The sequence below is a fragment of the Microplitis demolitor genome, chromosome 9 (assembly GCF_026212275.2).
Source record: "Microplitis demolitor isolate Queensland-Clemson2020A chromosome 9, iyMicDemo2.1a, whole genome shotgun sequence".
Lineage (NCBI taxonomy): Eukaryota > Metazoa > Arthropoda > Insecta > Hymenoptera > Braconidae > Microplitis > Microplitis demolitor.
In genome coordinates, this window is record NC_068553.1 from 9,107,951 (window position 1) to 9,131,769 (window position 23,819).

The following is a 23,819-nucleotide window of genomic DNA, read 5'->3' on the forward strand; positions in this document are numbered from 1 at the left end:
CCGTTAAAAATAATAATTGTAAGAAAGAAAAACTTGAGTTGCATCAAATTTAATTTTTTAAATACCAGTTTTTACATTTTCCAAAGCATGCAAGTAATAATTTTTTTTTCAAACGCGGGAAATTTAAAATCGATACATCTGATCGTTAATGGTGGCGGTAAATTCAATCAATTCGTTGTCATCAAAATGTGACAACAAGTTATTTTAGTGGATAGATATCAAGTTATCATCAGTTTTGACTACCAAAATGCATGTAAATTATTTGATAATTCAATTGAAATAGTAATAATTAAATATTAAATGTTAAACTAATTCATAGGTTATAAAAATGTAAACAATTACTTAATATCTTTAAAAATAAAAGTAAAGGGGGAAAAAAATTGAATAACATCAAGTTTGATGTTATTAATTACTAAAAAATCCAATTTTTTTAAATGATTACATTTTTCAGAGCTTACAAGTTATTATTGTTGTTCAATTTACAGTGATATTCACAAAAATTATTGTTTAATAATTTTATATTTTTCAACGCGGGAACTTTGAAATGATCTAAATCAATTACAACTGTTCCGCTTCCAATTAAATATTAGATCCATAATTTTTTCTCTAAACCTTTTACATAAATATATCTGTAATTATAAGTGACATGTCCAATTGTTTCTTTTAGCTTTTAATATTTCGTTTTTCCAGCATCTCAGGTGATTCCATGATGATTATATGTTACCCAGGTATTCAAGCGTTGACACTGATTCGATAATAATATCCAATCACAAGATGATTTGAATAACGTACATGACATTCCTTTAACATCATCAATTTTATGTTGGACTGTAATTGAAGCAAGTTCTTTTGCAATAAACTGATTGTGTGAGCCTCTAAATCCTTGAACATCTGTTATCATTTCAATTTTGATAGCTCATATCTTGACAATAGTTTATGAATCACTGGATAATTAAAAAATTTAGCACAGCTATTTGTTATTATCCCCCACCACACTATTTTTTAAATTAATTATATTTTAATTTCATAGGTTAATTTTAAAACTGCGCAGTAGAAAGTTCCAGAAAATTTATTTTTAGACTGATGACTTATTCATCTGCAGGAATAAACTTGTTTTCTTTGTTTGATTCTATAACTGTGTAGTAGAAAGTTCCAGAAGATCTATTTTTAGACTGATGACTCATGCATGTGCAGGAATAAACTCGTTATCTATGTTTGATTTTTAAACTGCGTAGTAGATGACGTCATACCATTTGTTTCGCCATCTAGCGTTTTAGGTTATGTTGACACGTTATTCTAGGGGATTTCACTACTTTTTGTTTGGTAATGTTGGTACTTTTGGGACGACATCTATTTTTTACGGCGTCATTTATGATGTCACAGGTTGTTCTGGAACTTTCTACTGCGCAGTTGATGAGCCGTCTCCCACCTATAAAAGAAGCGAGTGAGACCATACTCCACAAAAAAAAGTACGAGTCTCTGAATGAAGTACGAATTGCTGCTCAAATATTCTCTGACGTTTACTGTGTTAAAGTTCCTTTTGAAGTTCTCTGTGAAGTCCTCTACGGTTTTTTAAATAATTTTTTTACAAAAAATTATTAACAATTTTTAGTTTAAGTGAAGTGCATAGACATTATTTTTTTAGTGCAACTGACACTTAGTAGTTTGTAATTTTTGTGTAACTGACACTTATTAGTTTTTAATTTTCTGTGTACCTGACCCTTATTAGTTTTTAATTTTTTGGGCAACTGACACGTATTAGATAGTTTTTAGTGTAAAAGATACATTTTTTTTCTTTTTCTGAACTATTGATAAAAAAACATTATTTAAAAATGGCACGATTAGTTGATGCACTTCACGGTTTGGTGAATTCTGTTGCACAATCATACAATGATTTACTGTTAGAGTCAGTGAATGAAGATTGCCAGAGGTGCTATCAGGTGTGTGTTGAGACACTTGAATATTTTAAGACTATTTTTGCAGATCCACAATCGATTGTTCAAATTAAGAGAGGCGTACAAGCAAGTATAGTGCTTTTGTGTTAGTATGGCAAGCAATTTGCTCAGCTCAGCGGCCTGGCTACAGGTGGTGATTTGAGAATGTCATCGGCTTATCAAATCGGCTTATCAAATGGCAAGACCTCGATAACGCTTTCTCGAACAACACTCGAACGGGATGTGTCATAAATCTTACTCACACAGAATTGAGAGAATTTTCGAACGATTTTCGAGACTTGGTTTTTGAAAAAATCCAAGAAATGTTGAGGGATGTTGCTGGGGTGAAAATCAACGTCGAACTTGTATGCAAATTTAGAAATGAAAAAATTAATGACGTCGTTGATGAAACTAAATCTTTCAACACCACAAGCCGTGAAATTACACCCACAACATCTCTCGCTGATTGGTATGCTGACCATGTCAACAAGAACTTGTTAAAAAGGTTGAAGAGTTCAATCAAAAGGACTCGAGGTGGAGATTACTTGAGATCCGTAGCTTGGTCATTACAATGTCCGGATATGTGCCTCTACAAGCTAGAGCATCAACTTTTGTCAGACTGCCCAAAGACATCCAGATGAAACGTGCAGTCTAAAACATCGATAACCACGACGAGTACTGCTTTCTCTGGTGTGTTGTGGCAGCAACACGCGAAGCTCACATTGGACATCCGGAGAGGATAACATTGTACCCTCGTTACAGCAGCGTACTTCAGTATGGAGGTATTGATTTTCCAATTACCCCGAAAGATATTCCAAAATTTAAAACGTTAAATAATTTGTCAATCAATGTATACGGTATTGAGTCGGAATGTGACAGTTTCGGGGATGAAAAAAGTATCATTATGCCATTGTATTGAAGTAAGAATTGTAAATCTAATGTAAGAAAAAATTATCTTTTAATGGTGCAGGCGAACGTAAATTTAAATATGTCTAATGAGAATGATTATAAAAATTCTAAGCCTGTATATCATTTTGTCTTAATTAAAAATCTATCGCGATTAGTAAAAAATTAAATTTCTGAGGCACATTGTAAATAATATTTCTGTGATCGATGTTTAAGTCACTTTAAAACATAAAGATCTATCAATAATCACAATGATGACTGTTTTAAATTAAATAAAGTCCGTATGAAATTTCTTACGAATAAAATCAAAATATTAAAATTAAAAAATTATCGTTATAAAGACTCGGTACCGTTTGTTGTCTGCGCAGACTTAGAGTGTACACTAGAGCCTCAGGGGGATGATCATATTCAAAAACACGTTCCACACAGTATTGCATTTTATCGACACCGTAATTATGATAATAATTTGTCAAAATTTGAAATTAATCGATCATCTGATTGCGTAAAGTGGTTTGTCAATAAACTTGAAAATTGTGCATTTGAAGTTGAGCAGTATTTAAAAAATCCTATACCTATGAAACCACTTGACAAACAGCAACAAAAAAAGTCATGATCGGTCAACTGCTTGTCATATTTGCGAATAAATGATAGCCTCTGATAAAGAGAAATGCTACGATCATTGCCATTTTACGGGTAACTATCGCGGACCTGCACACATCTCATGCAATTGAAATTACCCAAAATCTGATGTGATACCGGTAGTTTTTCACAATTTATCTGGGTGTGATTCTCATTTTTTAATTAAATCATTAGCAACTGTTTTTGAAGGTAAGGTTACATTATTGCCAATTAATAAAGAGCGATATATCTCATTTACAAAGTCTATTGATGATATATCTGTGTCTTTACACTTTATAGATTCATTTAGATTTATGGCTTCAAGTTTAGAAAAATTAGCATCCTATCTTGATGATGACGATAAACAAATTACAAAACTTCATTACCCAGATCCGGAAAAACTTTACTTACTCGCAAGGGTGTATTCCTGTATAGATACATTACAAACATTGATAAGCTTGATGACAAACAGTTGCCCGATCAAAACTCATTTTTTTTCAAAATTATCTAATAATGGCATTACTGACGATAATTATGCATTTACTCAACTTGTCTGGGATAAATTCAACATCACTATATGAGACGAGTACTCTGATCTAAATCTTAAGACTGATGTACTACTCTTGGCCGATGTATTTAAAAATTTTCGACAAAGTTGTTTAAATAATTATAACTTAGACCCGCTGCACTATTATACAGCGCCCTGATTAGCTTTTGATGCAATGCTGAAATAGACTAATGCGGAACTGGAACTGTTGACTGATACCGAAATGGTACTTTTCATCGAGAAACGTATACGATGTGGAGTGTCTCAGTGTACTAATAGGTGTGGGAAGGCCAACAATTGGTACATAAGTAATGAATTTGATAATAACAAACCCGAATCATACTTGATGTATTTTGACGTCAATAATTTGTATGGCGCGGCAATGAGTATGCCACTACCTAAAGGCTCATTTGAGTGGGTACATGAAAATGATTTAAATAATGTAAATGAATTTTTAAGTACCAATGACACTGTCGGAATTATTTTAGAAGTAGACTTGCACTATCCGTAGGAGCATCATGAGCTACACAAAGATTTACCATTGTGTCCTGAGCACTTTTTACCCCCAGGTAGCAAGTCTACTAAATTATGTACAACACTGTATGCTAAAAATAAATATATAATACATTATGAAAATTTAAAACAATGTTTAGATTTAGGAATGCAGTTGAAAAAAATTAATCGCGTACTTTAATTTGAGCAATCCCCATGGCTCATGACATACATCGATAAGAATACAGACTGTAGGGAGGCTGCCCAAAATGAGTTTGAGAAAAATTTTTTCAAACTCATGAATAAAAGCAGTCTTCGGTAAGACTATGGAGAATGCTAGGAAGCACAAGGATGTTCAATTGGTTACAAGATGTTCTGGTCGATATGGTGCATCAGACCTTATCTGTAAACCTAACTTACGTAGTCTTACTATTTTTGACAAAGACATGGTTATAGTGGAAATGAAAACACCCCAGGTTTATTTTGATAACATTTATCTATGATTTCCACTATAACTATGTCAAACAGAACTTGACAAATCAACAATCTAAGTTGATGTACACGGACACTGACAGTTTAATTTACCACTTTACAGTACCAGACATCTACGAAATGATGACACGTAATATTTACAAATTTGATACGTCGGACTACCCCCCTCAAAATTTGTGCAATATGCCGATCGCAAACAAAAAGGACCCAGGTCTGATGAAAGATGAGAATAATGGGAAAATTATGACTCATTTCACCAGACTTAGGGCCAAACTATATGCGTACAAAATTATGAATGATAACAACAATAAAAAACGAGCGAAGGGAATTAAAGCTCCAACGTTACGAACTATCACGTTTGATGATTTCGAGAGATGTCTTCAAGATCATATTAACTTGACGAAGAAACAGTACTTAATCAAAAGTTCAAAATATGACGTGACGTGGGTGTGTAACTTTCTCCAAACACATGTTTGTTATTGCTTATTCGAACTTTGTCTCCGACTTTGAATTTATTTTTTCGTGCTTGTTGCTGAGCTTGAATACGTTTGTATATTTTTTCCAGAAGTTCTTTTTCATCAGCATCAGTTACATCAGGAGGTTTCATTTTAATTGTCCAGTGTTTGGTATTATTCCAAGTATCCAATAAGTTTTCTAATATATCAATCCATTAATAGGTACCACGTGCGAAAAATTCACGCCACATTTTATTTTTAAGTTTCCTGTTAAATCGTTCACATATGGATGCCTTCAAGTTGCTGAATATCGAGTACATGTTGATGTTTTTACGTTGCATAAGTTCTTGAAATTCTCTATTATCAAATTCTTTGCTTTGGTCAAAGTGCAAATTTTTTGGAACACGACCTAGTTGAAATATAGATTTCATTGCACTGGTGACATCACTGCCACTTTTACTCTTAATCGGTACAGCCCAAGCGTACTTTGAAAAAATATCTATGACAGTTAGCAGATATTTGTTTCCTTTGTTTACTGTTGCATAAGGAATAATTTCAACTAACTAACTCAGTTTGCCAAATTTCATCGAGTGCTCGTATGTCAACATGACGTCGTTAATAATTTCTGCTGGTCTGTGCAGCTCATACGCTATCACGGATTTGTTGTCTTCCATTGTCGACAAAAATTCTAGCTTCCAATTCTTTTATTCGCTGTGTATTTCTACTGATTAAGTCTTTTTGAAACTTTATACGTTTTATTTAACTTTCAGTTCTCGATTTTCTTTTTTTAATAGCTTCACAGCAGAGTCGAGTGTTACCACTTGAGAGTGTAAGTGTGAAATGATCTCCGACTGATCATTCCTTAGACTATCATACATTAAAGACAGCTCGTGATATATAAGGTCACGTGTAAATTTTACAGTGGCTGCATCGCTATCTTCAGCAGGTTTGCCAACATGACACAGACTTTTGCTCCAAAATTATACTGTCCATCAACAGTTAGTTGAAATCCTCATTCAGGTGGTTCTGGTGGTTAGCTGATTGCAACACTAGTTGGTAGCGAACGTCCAAATATATCGATACTTATTTTTGCTCTTTTCACTTTAACAGTCGGCAAGTAAATGGTATAAATTTGACACAGCAGATGCTAATAAATAATCCCCGCTTCTCGTAGCTCTTCGATAATTGATATGATTTCATGGGTGTGAGTTGGATTTCCAGCTGCTTGAGATGCCATGAGTAAATGTAGACGGTCAACTAGTTCATTTGGATCATCTCAGTAGACATAATCCATACGTTATTTTTTCTTTTTCGTAATCATAAAATTCGGTAATCCTTTACCTCTTGATAAATTTGCATTTTTAGCTAGAAAATCGGCAATATAATTATTATACTTGATTGTCGAGTCATCATAAAGATTACCATTTGGTTTATAATTTTTTCTATGAGTATTTGTCATTTTAATAATTTCGAGATATTTATTTTTATCATTCTGCGTGACTTTGAATCATCCGGCAATTTTTTAAATAAAAATTCCAATAAGCCAGGAGTCACAGAGTAATTTTTATTTTTTATACTGATCTCATTATCGTCGAAAGTTATTTCAGAATCACCAATATAAAAATCATTAAAAGGTCGACGAACAACATATCTCATATCAATATCTTTACTTCTTCTAAATTTGATTTTATTTCGCCACTCACTGGCTCAGCGGGGGTACTCGATGCAGTAGAAAATATTTGTGTTTCTTCCAGAGTCCCACTTCTATCTTCAGAGATAATACTATCATAATAACTGGCATCATCAAATTCTGTATCATTATTCACCGTTGAATTATCATTTCTAAATTCTTCTTTGACTTCTTGCTTGATTTCTTGTTTGATTTTATGCTTAGACGACTTGACTAGACTCTGCAGAGGTGTAACAATAGGTTTGAAAATTTCACCCATTGCTTTCTCAGCTGTGTCTTTACCCAACTTGAGCATTATGTGCTTCCGTCGGATAGCATCACTAGCCTGAGATATCTGATGTAAAAAATCTCTCTGCTTTGAAAGCTCCTCGGTCTTTATGTTGATGAGTTAAAGTTTACTTACTCTCTGATGATTACTTATCAAGTACAACTTAATTTATACTAATAAAACAGTCAAATCCTTTTCTATATCTGCCATTATTTAGCTCACTGTCTTTGTCAATCACGACAAAACCATATTTACCATCAACATCATTCCAACATGCTGAACACAAGTCTTTGAATAAATTGTATCACATGTCAGTATTTACATGATCATCATACACATGCTTCAAGTTCATTTCATCTTGTCGAAAAAGAACTATAAAATTTGCATTGTCACGTATCAAATGTTTAGGGATACGTGTAAAAGTCTGACAGAGATAAAAACTGTCAACATCTTCATGTCGACCCATACAAAAGTATGCCTGGATATGACCTTGTTTTTCACAAGCGAAATTATCAAATATCATCAATGAGTTCGGTTTTGCATCTTCAGGTTTCAGTACTTCTTCGTGCTCATTGAATGTAAAAAATTCAATACCTTCTATTGGTTTAAGTAGTGATTCTAAAAATTTATAATTCGGTTGGTTCAGAGATTTTGAGTAGAGATTAATATTATCAAATCTCAAGCCATTGGGGTATATGATGAGTAAGAGCAGAACATTTGTTTTTTCACAATTTGATGACCACAAAATATAGCGCGTACACTGTTTGGCAATAGAGCGCCGTGTCTCTTAACTTTTTTCATCCCGGTACCTTGAACAATTTAATCAGAATTGATTATTGGTAACTTGGCCGCTTGACTTTTAAACTCCGTGTTGCCTGTTGGCGATCACAACAACAACTTACTCAGCGAGCTATAAGTATCAGGTTTTATATCATTTTAAGTCAGTCATGATGCTGCTACTATGGAGAGCACATGTGTAACGACCAATGGTAGAGGTTTTATAAACAGTCTAATTAATAAGCTACCAGTTGAACTACACGTACCTAGATACCAGTACTGTGGATCAGGTACCAAGCTAGCCAAAAGATTAGCTCGCGGTGATCCCGGAATTAATCATCTGGACGTTGCGTGTAAAGAACACGATATCGCATACTCGGATAATCGCGAAAATTTGGCGGCACGTCAAGAGGCTGATCAAATACTTGCTGAGAAGGCGTGGCAACCTTATCAAGCAAAAGATGCTGGTATTGGTGAAAAAGCTGCTGCGTGGAGTGTAAATAAAATCATGAAGATGAAAAAAAGATTCGGAATGGGGTTGAACTATCTTCTTCTCTGTTCTCTTACAGCTGGCAAGAAAAAGCCTAGTAAGAGAAAGCCTACTAAGAAAAAAACTGGTAAGAGAAAGACTAGCAAGAGGAAGACTAGCAAGAGGAAGACTATTGTAAAGAAATATGTAGCACTAAGTCAAGTTGTCACAGCTGCTAACAATTCCATGACTCCTGGAGGTGATCCAACTAAAACAGCGTTAAAAGGAGCTCGTCAGGCTGTTAAAAAATCCGGTACTACCATTTTTAATACCACTTTTTGCCGGCCTGAGTGCAACAGGAGCTTTGGCTGAGGGTGCTGCTGGTATAGCGAAAGCTGTAAATGATGCAAGTGCTGCTAAAAATCGGTTGGAAGAGATCTGTTTCGTCGCAACCTTACTCAAATAATTTATTTTAAAGCATCATTTTAAGAAAAAATGATAATTTATTACTCTGGGAAATATTTTTAATCTTACTCAGTCATATTTTACAACATTTCATTTTTTTGTCACTGAAATTTCTTATCTTAAGGAACCGATTGTAAATACATTTTAAGCCGATTTTTTATATTGCTAGGGTACACTTAGGAATTTCCAAGCACTTAGTCCTGTTTCCCAGACCTTAACATCCCAATATTACAATTTTAAAAGTATTGTTGAAAGCATCTGCTCTATAAAAATGGCTGTTGTACAGCTAATTTTTTCTTGTATAATTGCAGTCCCATTTCCTTTTCAAAAAGTTCTCTTTACGGCCAAAATATTATGGCTATAATCCCTTAAGCCCCTCATAAATCATAACGTCCTTGTCCTCAAGTATCCGCATTGCTCATCTCTGACCTCCCTACCTAAACTCCGTCGGTCCCAGTTAAATGCCCACCTACAAACCTAGCCAATTACCAATGGCGAGACACATTATCCCTCTTTCCACCTTCTTGCCCGTAACTGCCCAATGATTTCCTCGCATTTTTCCTTGGTCACTTTTCGCCACTAAAATAACTCCGCCTCCAAAAAACTTCAATTATTTTCAAATATAATTATTTTGTATCAGTAACTCACCAGACTTGTAAAGAGCAGCAAGCTCAGTTAAATAAAGTAGACTAAGATTATTGTATTTTTTTGGTTTTCATCAAATTATTGTCATTACTGCGGTAAACTAATCGCAGTACAAAACATTGGTCCTTCGAGCCGGATAACGTGAAAATAAAAAATAATTTATTTTACTGTAATTGCACAGTCGTTTCCGACTTTTACGTAAGTGCGTTTTTTCATGGTGAGAGTTTAAGTGTCAACCATACTCATCAAGTTTGTGATCATAAGTTCATCAAGCAGTTACTCATCTCAAAAGTGAAAGTTTTGTATGCAATAAATTATTTTATATATTTTATCTCGAGCATCAGACCTAGTAATCGAGATCTCATCATCAACATATTTACGGCAGAGTCAACCTCATCCAAGGGACAGTGAGCAACCGGCCTGAGGTCCATAATCATCAGCATTCACAATCATCATCGGATTTTCAACGCCATTTTGACGCATTTTCATAAATCAACTTCTCAACTATTGGCAAGTAAGTCAGTTGAATCACCAATATTTCCTACCATTAGTGTATTTTCCATACCATTCATATTTTACTTCCTGCAATCGCGAGAATTTACATTTGTGCTCTGCTTTTGATCTTTTTTATCATTTATTTATATTTACTACTGATCAAGCATGGCTGAAGCACAAATTAAGGCTTTAAAATGTAAGCGAGGTGCAGCAAAGCGTTCATTAACTATGTTCGAAAATGTCTTAAAACGGTTTAATCCGGAGGTAGACTTTCCAGTCTTAAATAAAAGGTTCTCTGAATTAGGGAAAACTCGCGAAATCTTTCTAGAATACCAAAATAAATTAGAATTATTAGAAGGAGGAGAAGACGAAGAAAAACTGGCTGAGGTTCATCAGCATAATGTTGAATTCGAGGAAGCCTATTTCGAAGCATACAAGATCGCGCATAAGCATTTGTTTCCAGGACCTACAAGTCTTGCTCCAACCTCATCCTCCGTCCCGGAAATTTCTACTCTTAATCCACCAGTTATATCGGCTAATTTAAATCAATTGCCAGCAAATATCAATCCTGAATCGCCAGGTGATCACGAACAAATTTCAACACAATCTCAGACGCGTGAATTAGCTTCTCCGGGCATTCATGAACAAATCGCACATCAAAATCAAGCGCGTGGATCCTTTCCTCTGCCCGTTACTGAGCAAATTTCACATCACAATCAAACACGCGAATCATCTGCTCCGCATTCAGACCACTCCGTCATCGCTACACCAAATTATTATAACCCCAACTACCTCGGTTTACCTTCTGTGGAACTACCTGAATTCGGTGGGGCCTTCGACGAATAGATAGGTTTTCATGATTTATTTGAATCCTTTATCCATGGAGATATAAGTATTCCTCCGATTCGTAAATTGTATTATTTAAAAAGCTGTTTGGTAGGTGAAACGGCTAGTGTAATCTCTTCCATTGAAGCCTCAGCTCAAAATTATGAGCTGGCTTAGAATTTGCTAAAAGATTGTTATGATAATAAAAAGCTAATGCGGGAAAAATATATTCAAGCCATACTGGATATTTCTCAAATATCAAAAGATTTTTCAACGCAAGCTTTCGTGGATCATTTACAAAAAAATTTGCGTGCTCTCAAAACTTTAGTAGAGCCTATTGATGGGTGGAACTCCATTCTGGTGGTTATTCTTCGGAATAAATTACCAAATTCGCTTCGTGATCGATGGGAGGAACATAGCAATAGCTATCCTAATCTCACCATCGATCAATTTATTGCTTTTTTAGCATGGCGTGCTCAATTCGAAGCCACGCGTGCTCAGGCATATAGTTGGAAGCCAGACAGCCAAAAATCTAACTCTCGAGCTCCGTCATAGCCAAAACAAGCTTCCGCATTAGGGGTATCTCCTGGCCGCTGTCCTCACTGTTTAGACGATAATCATTACATTAATTCCTGCGCCAAATTTACCGTTTTAACTCCATTCGCCAGGTATGAAACTGCCGAAAAGAACGGTTGGTGCACTAACTGCTTGCGTAATACGCACCAATCGTCTCAATGTACTGCTAGCAAATGTCGCATCTGTGGCCAGCGTCATAATACGCTTCTGCATTTTGAAAAGCTCAACGCTTCCTCTCAAAAAAATAGCGGAAATAACTATAACAATAATAATTATAACAATTGTAACCATAACAATCAAAATAATCGCAATAGCATCAACAAAAATAATACAGCCAGTCAGAGTGAATCAAGTGCGCAGGCGCAGACTTCTCGCGTCAACTTGCACGCACTTGTATCCTCCGAGGCCCTATTGGCCACCGCTATAGTGGATATCGTGAATCCACAAGGAATTTCAAAGGCATGCAGAGTTTTTTTGGATGCCGGTTCCCAGGCTCATTTTATTACTGAAGGTACAGCTAACTTTCTAAAGCTTGACCGAACTGAAGTAAACATATCGGTCAGTGGTATCGACGATCTAAGTACAAATATCAAGCACGCCACTCGCGCTATTATAAAATCGCGATTCAATAAATTTTCTAAAAATATTAAGTTTTTGATAATTCCGAAATTAGCAAAGGAATGCCGTCGGCTCCTATTGATCTCGCTGGGCTGAAATTACCGAAAAATATCGTTTTAGCTGATCCAGAGATTTGTAAACTTTTCTCAGTAGATGCACTTATAGGAGTCAATCTTTTTTACAAGCTTTTAAGTGTCGGTATCGTGTACGACACAAAAAGTGGTGCTGGCTATAAAAAAATAGCAGCATGGTCAAGCAACATCAGTCGCCGAGTACATCACAAGGTGTTAACACATCAGAACGCTCAGTTTCTACAGAGCCTAGGACTAAAATTACGCGGAAAATTAAGAAAATAAAAATTTATTTTTGTTGTTTGACGTGTACACGATTGTGGTGGCGAAAATCTTAATTATTCAACGACATATTATTTTTGATGAGTCAATTGCGCACTATGAAGCGCATGCTCATCTTCCTATGCTTCATCAACATTCAACAACAGCGATGAAATAAGAACTGCCGTTCAACTTAAAGATTTGTGTCTACTTCCAAGTAAAAGTACACTACATGTGTACAGAAAATTCACAAAGTCTGATGGTACAGCTGTAAATGCAACTACTCACATGATCAACATTACAGTCCGTCATATGTTTGAAGAAATACAGCACGAGCTGAATGGTGTTGAAACTGATCGTAATAAAAATATTGGTATCATAAGTCTCATGAAAGGATACACATCACTGAGTCCAGCTCAACAAAATACACTCGAGAACTCAGGCTGGATTATGGGTGAAGCTGTGAACAAATTACACAACGACAATGGCTACTTTGATGTATCTATACCACTGAGTCTTTTGCTTGGATTTGCTGAAGATTACCATAAAGTTGTCATTAATGCAAAGCAGTAATTAATATTAATATGATCAAATGCTGATTTGAATGCCTACGTTGTGGCCATACTTGCTGCTGGAGCTCATGCTAAAGTTGTTAAAATTACGCTGCGAAAAATCGACTGGATTGTACCATATGTGGCTATGGCTGATAATAAATTGAAGCTTTGAATTATATCACAAGTGATCCAGCTATCTTAATCAGTTTCCGTGCTTTGGAGCTGTACGAGTATCCTCTATTACCAAATACTTCGAAGCACATTTGGGCAATTAAAACTTCTAGACAGCTCGAGAAACCACGATTCGTGATACTTGGATTCCAAACAGCAAGAAATAATGACGCAACTAAAAATGCCAGCGTATTTGGTCACTGCAACATCAGAGATATGAAATTATTTTTAAACTCTCATAGTTATCCTTATGGGAATTTAAACCTCAACATCGCAAACAATCAATATGCTCTGCTGTACGATATTCATATAAATTTCAAAATTCCATACTACAGCAAAGAACCTGAGCCACTGCTAACGAAGAAAAAATTTTTGGAACAAGCGCCGCTGTACGTTATTGATTGCTCGAAACAAAACAAATCGATAAAATCTGGACCAGTGGACATTCGTCTGGAATTTGAGTCTACATATCAATTCCCTGCACAGACATCAGCTTACTGCCTCAATACATGATCGCAAAGTCAAGTATAATCCTATTAGCAGCATCGTACGGAAAATAATATGAAGACTGTTAAATTTAATCCAACGCCAGTCATACATCACATGTATGTATGGAGATTTGCACACGAGCAAGCAAGAAGAGGCGAATGGGAACAAGCAACAAGAGATCGAGAACGATTTAAACAAAGAATTAATAAACTAAATATAATTATTGAACCTGTATTAATTTACTAACTTACATTTATAAATGAATAAACTTTTTTTATATTGATATATAGTGTTTTTTATTACTTATAACCTAAAATATACATTTAAGTCTTACGTAACCTTAAATATATAATAAACTATAGATATTTTTCTTAACCTCACATATACATTTTAGTCTAACATAAACTATAGTCTTTTTTCTTAACCTAAAACTATACATTTTAGTCGTACATAACCTCAAATACATAATAAACTATAGTCTTTTTTTTCTTAACCTGAAAAAATATACGCTCTAGCCATACATAACCTCAAATACATAATAAATTATAGATATTTTTCTTAACCTAAAAATATGCACTACAGTTAGAGCAATCTTTTCTAAATGGATATGCGAAGCTATCAGGGATATCATCGTTGAATATATAATGATCCCGACAACTTTGATATCCAATCAATTTTTCATTATTTTTTAATTTTTCTGGTGGTTTGTGCCAAACGAAATCGATTTGCTGGGCTGCATTTTCAAGGATAAATGTATCATCAAGACATGTGATATCTCGATCATCTATACACAGTAAATTCCTCAATTAATTGAAGATCTGAACTGACTTCTCCTAGGTTGGTTGAATTCCATAAAAATGCCAGAATCATCTCTTGAACTCTTGGACATTTTCAAATGCGCATGAAGTATTCAATTTCTTTAAATGATAGATATAATATGGACATTGATATTTTAAGAAATTATTCTTTTGATAGAGTGAGAGAAATCTCATTTTTTCTAAGTCAGTTATTGGTACAGCAGTGTCAATTAGATCTTCAAGCCATTTCTTCTTCCATTCACCTTGTACGTAGAAGTATAGTACATGTTTGACCATAATTTCAAGGATTTCTTTCAGTAATTCGTATGGTAATCAAGCAGCTATCCATGATATTGAAGTTAATGTCCACAGTGATCAACACTTTTCTGCATTACAGTAACACCGACTTGATCCAAAGGAAGTTCAAACAACCAATGTTCACATCGTGCAAGTCCATATGTACCCACTTTATCATAAATATCGGTAGCAAACAGTTCTTTCACTACAAATTTGCCGTCAGGCATTTCGAAACCCACAAAATCAATTATTAGTTCCATGCTGTTTGTTAGCGTTGAAGAATAGCTTGGTTAACATGAACGTAGTTTTATGGTGGGCCTGTTCATATTCACGGTGATCTTTGAAGCTGAGTCATAATTTCTTCCAATGCTTCACTTGTAAATCGATTTCGTTTTTTTTGTTTAGACAATTTATTTAATTTTTCTCGTTCTTCGTTATAACGATCGAAATCATTAACGTTGTCGTCCATAACATCTTCGAAGTCTATCTGCGCATCATGAAAGCATACATCCGTACAGATATGGGGTCTGGAAAAGAAATTTTATTAATTAGTTATTATAATTAAACGACTATAAAGCAGGTTATTAAAAAAAAGATTATTACATACCTTGACGAACCACTCATTGTGATTATTTATTTGATATACGCTTTTCTAGTTTCACTAATTTTTCAGTAGTTTTTATTAATCTTCTGGACAAAATTCTCCTATCGTGTCAGCTTATTCACGATGCTTCTAATCGAACACTGTGAATTATTTCCGTGTCTTTTGCGAACGCAATTACATGGTCAACAAATTTACCGATAGACTCAGGAGGAGGCAAGTCGCCAAAAAACCCTTGAATGAGATCTTCAAAACTTTCCGCAAAAGGGTAATTCTTGCGAAGAAAAATCTATTCACTTTAAGTTAATTCAGCCATAAATACTAGCTCTGGCACGCAAACTGTTTACTTTAACTCTTCTCAGCGTAGACTGACTGCATGCGAGCTCTCGAGCTCAGCGCTCAGACCAGAATTTCCCACCCCAAACTATAAATTAAGTTCAAATTTGTTAAATGACGTCACAAACAAAGGAAAACGAGTTCAAGCCTGATAGGTGACGTCATAAACAAAGGAAAACGAGTCCAGGCCTGCTAGATGATGCAATATTCAAGAAAAGAGTGGTGGAAATAAACCGATAGATGGCGTGCACTTCGCAAGCTTTTTGCATGTACCCTTATACATCCCAGTTTTAATATATAAAACCGTATGGAGATGTAGATGGACCTCGTGATGACGCTCAAGGCCGATAGACTGGAATTCGTCAGCCTTGAGCGCCATCACGAAGTATGTTATGTTTCAAAATTTCCCTTTCAGAACAGACTTTAAGCGACATCTAGTCAAAAACAAGCTCAATTTATCCGGAAGAACTATATTATGAGCTTAAAATGGCCTCCATAAGCTCAAAAAATAACTGAAAATAACTCTAGAATGATTTACAGTGGGTAAAACACAGCTTACCGTCTACTACTACGAGATTAGCAACTGCCAAATCAGAGGTTTCCGACTGCTTATTCGAGCACGGTCGGTAAAACAGGTATAACCGACCACCAGTACGCCGAATACTGGCTGGTTACCCTCTGTCGATAACTTCGCACGGAGTAAAGCCGACAATCTGTTTTATCGGGGCTGGTGGAGGACTTCCCCAGCTCAACTACTATAATAATTTGTCATAAAAAACATCCAGCGGACGCATTAGTTTGTCATAAGAAAATATGAGCTTGTCATAAGGAACTTAGATTGTCATAAGGAATTAATAATTTTCCTAAAAGGTTGAAAAAAGGTGAAAGCAAAGTGCTTAATGAAATAATAATTAAAATTATTTATCTAGATTATTTCAGCCTTTCTCAATATTTCTCTCCTCTCTTACAAAATCTTACAACTGACCCTGAGAAGTAATTAAATGAATTATAATTAAAAATTCATTGACATCCGTTCTGGAAGGCCAAATCCATCTTCCAGTGGCACCCTATTAATCGACCATAATACTAGGTTTGCCCAGACTTGACAAGGATAACTCGTCTGTCATACACTGGAACAGACTATGGTCCAGTGCCCTGCAGTCCACCATGAAGGGACATACGCGGCTGGCTCATTATCTAAATCATGCCAGTTTAGCTTATGTGGCGCCATCTGTGAGGGAGAAAACTCAGTAGTTAGTATTCGATCATTTACTGAGGGACTGAGTGTGGGTTCGCTCCACTGTTACAGCCACTAAGATGTAGAAAAGTCCTAGTGATTCCCTAGGTTATATGAAGTTGGTCAACTTCAACTAAAAAGAACCAGAGCAGCTTTATGGAGGGAAATCACTCTTGGTTGACGCACCACGCAGTGCGGTTGCTTTCGAATAACAATAGATTTCGGTAGACTGAAATAAATCTACGTTGATAATACGTTACGGTAGTAGAAGAGAGGACCTATTGGTCATCTTTTACGTAGCCATTGTGCAAAGTTGTGAATAATATGAAAGCTCATAGAAAGCCAATTAAAACAATACCTCCCAATTTCCCAATAAGTTAGTTAAGTTAAGTGCGACGTCTTGTGATCAGTGATCAACGTCGAGAGTTCGCTGCACGGACTTGCCCACCCTCAACGCAAGGTAAGTCCTGTTTCATTTCCACTGCTCAATAGAAATTACCTTATATGTCCTGGAGAAGCCAACTTGACAACCGAGGTTAATTAATATTGAAAATTACTGATACGTTAGTCAACGCTGCGTAGGAAACAGCGTGTATCAAGATCGTTTTAGATCGGACAGTTACCTGTCCTCGTGGCCATCCACCTCAAGGAGAAGGTACACTGTATTAACAATCCTAACTATAATATTGTCATTGTACACAACATAAAACTATAAAAATTGAAAAGGTAAACACATCATCAGTACTACTCTTACAATGGAGGCTCACAATCCAGAATGTTTTGTGATTCATGCTCGCCCAACTCAATTCACACTTAAACGTCTTGAGACTCCCCAATTCTGAAGGGTTGAGGAATACTTTAATTTGCTTAAGATAAAAAGTGCTTTAATTTGAGTAATTAATATTGATACTTTTAAGTCACTTAAGGTAAAAATGATTAATTTTATCTAGTTTATTCTTACCAAAGGTGTCTTTGCCCCAGCCACTGGCAAAACATTGTGAGCCATCAAAAATATCGTCCTGTTTTGGTAAACATATGACATCAACATTCTCAGCAAATTGCACGGATTCAGAAAGAATTAATATTGCAAAATCATTCCGTAGTGATCCGGAATGAAAGTGAGGATGAGTAATGACTTTAATAACATCTCGATCCTGATGAGGAAATGGTTCATTCTTCGTTTGTGTATCCCATTCACCGACTCGGACTTTCAGCTGACTTGAACTTTTTCTGTAAGTTACATTTGAGTAATTTGTTAGGATGTTTGACATGGAGGACGCATTTAAACATATTTTTTTAGTATCTTGCCTGTCTTAAATCTTTTTATGAGATATAATTTTTTTATAAAATGATATTATTTCGAACTGTAGAAAAAGTTATCTTTATAACCACTTTAATAAGAAGTTAGTTTATCGAAATCTTACATTGTCGTGGTCTCGAAATCGATCAAAACCGTTTTTTCGAGAGCTTGAAATCAAAATGATAATAACTAGAAAACAGTGTGGAATTTGAAAAAGCATTACTACTAATAATTAGTAGAAACTGACAGTAAAAAAGATCCTACAACATTTTGTGATAAGTCTAATAGTTTCACCAGAAAAGTAAAGAGATCTCTAACTTTACTTCGAGCTCGAATAACTTTTAAACTGGTAGATTTATCAATAAATGATAAGAGACTTTTTTTGAAGAGCGTTCAATTTCCTACAAAATAGTGTAATAGTCCATTTGATCTTTCAATTTGTTAGTAAGTTAAAAATACGCAAAGTTGAAAGAAAAAATTTTTCCGTGTTATGGAAGTAAAAAAATCGAAATTTTCAATGAGCTAGGTCTATAATCGACATAAAATTTTTTTCTTGCGCAATTTTTTTTTTTTTTTTTGTGGTGAGCTATGATTTTTATCACACGCACTTGAAAAAAAATGTTGCTTCGAAATGCCGCGGTCTAATATATATATATATATATATATATATATATATATATATATATATATATATATATATATATATATATATATATATATTGTGATGGGATCAGTGCGGACCAGTTTTTTTGTGATTTATTTATTACTATTTTTACTTATAACTATTATTTTCATTACTATTATCCTATGAGTTACTATTATTATTTGAATATGACTAGTATTAATGCTACAGTTAATTCTTATATCTATGACTTAATTGTTATTGTGATTATTACTACTTATTACTATTTGGGATATATTACTATGACTTATAATTAGTATTATTATTATTATTACTATGACTACATTTGTTTACTTGTGACTAAACAAAACTATGGTGCTTACTTTAATTACTATTTGTACTTGAAAACTATTTTTTTTAAATTAACTATGACTAGATTAATTACGTTACTTAATTACTCCATTGTGATTATAACTATTACTACTATAACTTAATTGCTACTACTGTGTTTAATATACTAAAATTATTACTATAACTATGATGATTTAGTATTTACTATGGCTGTGTTTTTATTTTTAACAAGATTTTGTGTGATATTATGGTTATGCGAGTATATAAGTATGAGTATAGGGATACGCGCCGAGTGAAAATTATTCTAAGTCCCGAGCCGACAAAATCAAAGGGAAAGAAAAAACGTGAAAAATAATTCCATATGAATCTTTTAAAAGATTCAAGAGATCGATAGAAATATAAAATAAAATAAAATTATGAGAAATAATGTGTGAGAGTTGAAATTAACTTAGTATTTTAATCGCGTATTCTTCCATTCTCTTTCCATTCGCTCGCGAGAACGTAAGCCGTACGGCTAACTTCTCCATATTCAATATTTGCTCAAACTCTTAAACACATTCTTTTTCTCTCCAAATCATTTTTATATTTCGTTTAAAGTATATTTTCAATTCCCGTTGATATTACCGCACAAAAAATTAGAATAAATTCAGTCTCTTGACATATTATTTTGTAATTTTCTGTTTCCCTTTGATTTGGTCGCCCAGGGACTTAGAATAATTTCTCGATCGCCACGCTTAAGCAAGCAACGCTAGAGGGCGATGAAATTTATCCCTTTTTGTATGTGTGGCGGATGGATCAGATAATAAAAGCGCTCGTAAAGGCCGTATTGGCAACTTAGTCTCCCGAGACGTTTTCTGGAGGAAGACCATTCCCTGGACAACATCTGGAACTTCGACTACCCCGAGTCCGACCGGACCAAGGTAAGCGAAATTTGATTCTCGGGGAGATGTGAGGGTCCCCACTCTGAGGCCTTCTGCCAAGATGTGGTAGGTGAAACTAGCCGATTAGGTGGGGGTTAGACGGAGACCATCCGCTTATCCTTGGGGAAGGGGAATTCGTGCAGGGCTGACGGGGAAGTCGACCAGACACCGCTGAAGCACCCGGGAGAGGGTAGAACCGCGTCACTAGTCCGCGTAACTTTTGTGTGTGTGAATTTACCGCGTAACCATGATGTAAATAATTAATAAACCGTAATTAATTACTGTAGAGGTAGTTGAACCAGGGCTCAAAGCCCATGTAGAGTGTTGATTGGAATAAAATTTAAATCGTCATATTTAATATTGTCTGTCTCTTTGAAGACCCCTTTTGTTTTCCACCCTGGACTCCGGCGAGCAGTACCCGAGCCAAAAGAGGTAGTTTGTGTTCTAACTTGCTTATTAAAGGTTACTATGATATTTCAGTGAACCAATTTAATTTGCATTGATTTAAAGTAATATTTATTAATTAATACTGGCTAATTATTAAATTCAGACTCTTATCAATTTACTGGTTTATCTTTTCTGGTTAAGTGTGGTTCATTTTTTTTGAATTATCAATAACTTTTAATTGGCAACTGAAAGTTACCCCAGTTTTACCCGTTACAATATATATATATTGTGACGTTACATTGCCGAGGAGATGGAGTAGAAGGGGAGTAAACGTGAGTCGGTGTGTTAGAGAGAGATAGAGTTAGCACGTGTGTGGAGTTGAGTGTAGAGGATAGTGAGTCGAGAGTATGATGACGTACGTGTGTGGTGAAGTAAGTGTGTTGAGAGTACGAGTACGTGTACGCTATGTTGTCTGTGTTGGAGTTATGTTGTATGTTGTGGAGTGTCTGTGTGGTTGAGCGTGGATTCAACGAGGGATGTCTAGCTGGGTTGCGGATAGTGGCCAAAATACCGTGCCTCCCGACCAGTGATGACGACTAGGCCTAGGCTTAGCTCTCGGGGTTGACGTGGTGATCACGGACGAGCGACTGAGATGTCGCCGCCCCTGCGAGTTGGTACCCGGAGTTAGCTGGGGTACATTTACGTTTATTTGGGAATGGCAGGCCTCGTTTGCGATGCTCGAGAAAGCCAAAGATTCGCTAACTCCGGATATCACGGGGAGTGATACCGCGGGAAGACCCGCGAGTCCGCGGCTTGTATGCGGTGGGGGAAGAATGGATGGACGGGCGAGAATGTGAGAGTGACTGGGAGTAGTAGAGAGGAGACCTGAATGGAGTAGGAGACGAGATCAGATGAGTTGAGAACTGACCATGGTGTCGGAGAGTTCGACTTTGGAGTCGCTCGAGTATGAGTCGACCCAGTAGTCGAGTTTAAGGTCTTGGAGCGAGTGGTTGTGAGTCGAAGAGCCGAAAAGATGGGCCTTGACCACACCCTTGGCTGATGCCGTTTGGAGCTTGTGGCTCTATTTGTTGAGTTTTGGAGCCGTTTGTCGTGATTTTGCCGTCTTGAGTTACCGCATTGTTCATTCCAACTTTATTATTATCTAGAATTGTGTAAAGTTTGGTGATTCGTCGTCCACGAGAGGTTCCCGATGTCATACCCAGGTATTTATTGTCTGATGGACCGAGAGTACTCGACCGCGGGCCGCGTAGGCCCTACGCGGCACTCTCGCGTCATCTTTACGATATTTTATTTAGTTTTTCTGTTCGTTATCCTGTTTAATTTACTTCTTACTTAATCGGCTTCTTCCGCGTAAAAAGAACCGCGACCCTCTCTCCACAACCTAGCATACTGAGCGCACAAGGACATGCCGCTACCACCGTTCATTTCTCTCATCTCCGAAGGATTTAGATAATAGATTTTAATTTACGTGTACGTTTAGACCGGTTGCCGATACTGGGGAAATAAAAGTCGGCTGGCGCCCGTCAGGATCTGGAGGAAATGAGAGGAGTGATTGGTGGGCGAAGTGTAACGTAGCCCGATTTGTGTATTTTGAGTTTGAGTATTTGAGGAAATTTATTGACTATAAGTTACGTGTAAATTTTCGTACGTTTAATCAAGTTATTTAATTATTCAGTTAAAAAGATACGTTACAATATATATATATATATATATATATATATATATATATATATATATATTTTAAGACAAATCGCTTTTTATGTTCGCGATTTTAACCAGCAGCCACCAGAATTCGCGGGTTGAACCCTGGTTTAGGCTGGCCTCTAACAATATTTGATTTTACTTGGACAGAGCAGTGGGCTGGAGTTCTTGCAAAGCAAAGACCCGCACTTATTCAAACACGGCAACGTACGTAAAACTCATTAACCTACCTCACAGATTATTACTTATCAATAGATTTCTTGTAGTTGATGAACTTATCAATTCTTACCTAATTAATAATACTTTTTTTAAACTACTGAAGGATCTTATCAGTAAAATAGGACATGAATAAGATGAATAGTGATAGATAAAGTAAAGGATTAGCAATTGCAATGATTAATTATTGCCAATTATCATAATAATCAAAATTACTTACAAGAAAAAGCAAGCGCTGACAATAATGTAGATGGCACAGTGTCGTTTACATTGCGAGTATATTACCGGTAACGTACAGTAGTATTCAACTAAACTAATTTTATTTATAATAATTAACAAACTAAAACAGTAAAATATGATCGCAGGAGAATTGCTTATAATATAAACTGTAACGTAAGTTAATTGCCCGGTATACAGAATCGCAAGTAGATTGCTAATATATTGACAAAATCACAAATAAAATTACTAGTGTATACAATATTGAATAAGCTATGCGACTTATTGCTAATTTATCCAGGATCGAAGTGATTGCCCGATAAATTTGAGCGTAGGACTATCCTCGGGACTCTGACCCCACTTCACCCTCACGGAGATGCGTCGACGTAAAAATTAGTCATGTGACTACGGCACTACGACTTGTGTAGTTTCAGACGGCAACAAGACGGGAAAAAATGGAAACCGCAAGGCTAAGGACGAAGATGACAATACACATTGTCTCAATATATATGTATAAATATATATATATATATATATATATATATATATATATATATATTGAGACAATGTGAATTGTAATATATATATATATATATATATATATATATTTATATTAGGGTGTTTAAAATAAAAAAAATAATGTTTTTTCTGGTATCAAAAATGAAAAGTATAAGTAAAAATAAAAATTTGGGTACCAATCTGGGCTCTTAATAGTGATATTTAGGTTTGCCTCAATTAATTTTTCGATTTTCCATTTAAATAACACGGAAAAAGAATTTTTTTTAGACTTTTCTAGCTCACAAACTAATGAACGGATTTTTATACCCAATAAATATTTTGTAGGAAATTTAACGCTATACATAAAAGTTTCCTATCACTTTTGATTAAATCCCACTATTCAAAATTTAATTGAGCTTCAAGTCAAATTTATAGTAAATTTTGTTAGTTGTATAGAATTATAGTCTTATTAAAAAATGTCGTAAAAACTATTTTTAAGAG

General features: G+C 35.4%; 1 protein-coding gene across 1 annotated transcript in view; it reads right to left on the reverse strand.

The window, feature by feature from the left end:
* The window catches only part of LOC103576034 (phenoloxidase-activating factor 2), a 329,955-nt gene that overhangs the window by 107,135 nt on the left and 199,001 nt on the right, over window positions 1-23,819 (reverse strand). Inside the window, exon 4 of the mRNA XM_053742063.1 lies at window positions 18,048-18,316. Within this exon, the coding sequence (XP_053598038.1) occupies window positions 18,048-18,316 (269 nt within the window). The remainder of the gene's footprint in view (window positions 1-18,047; window positions 18,317-23,819) is intronic.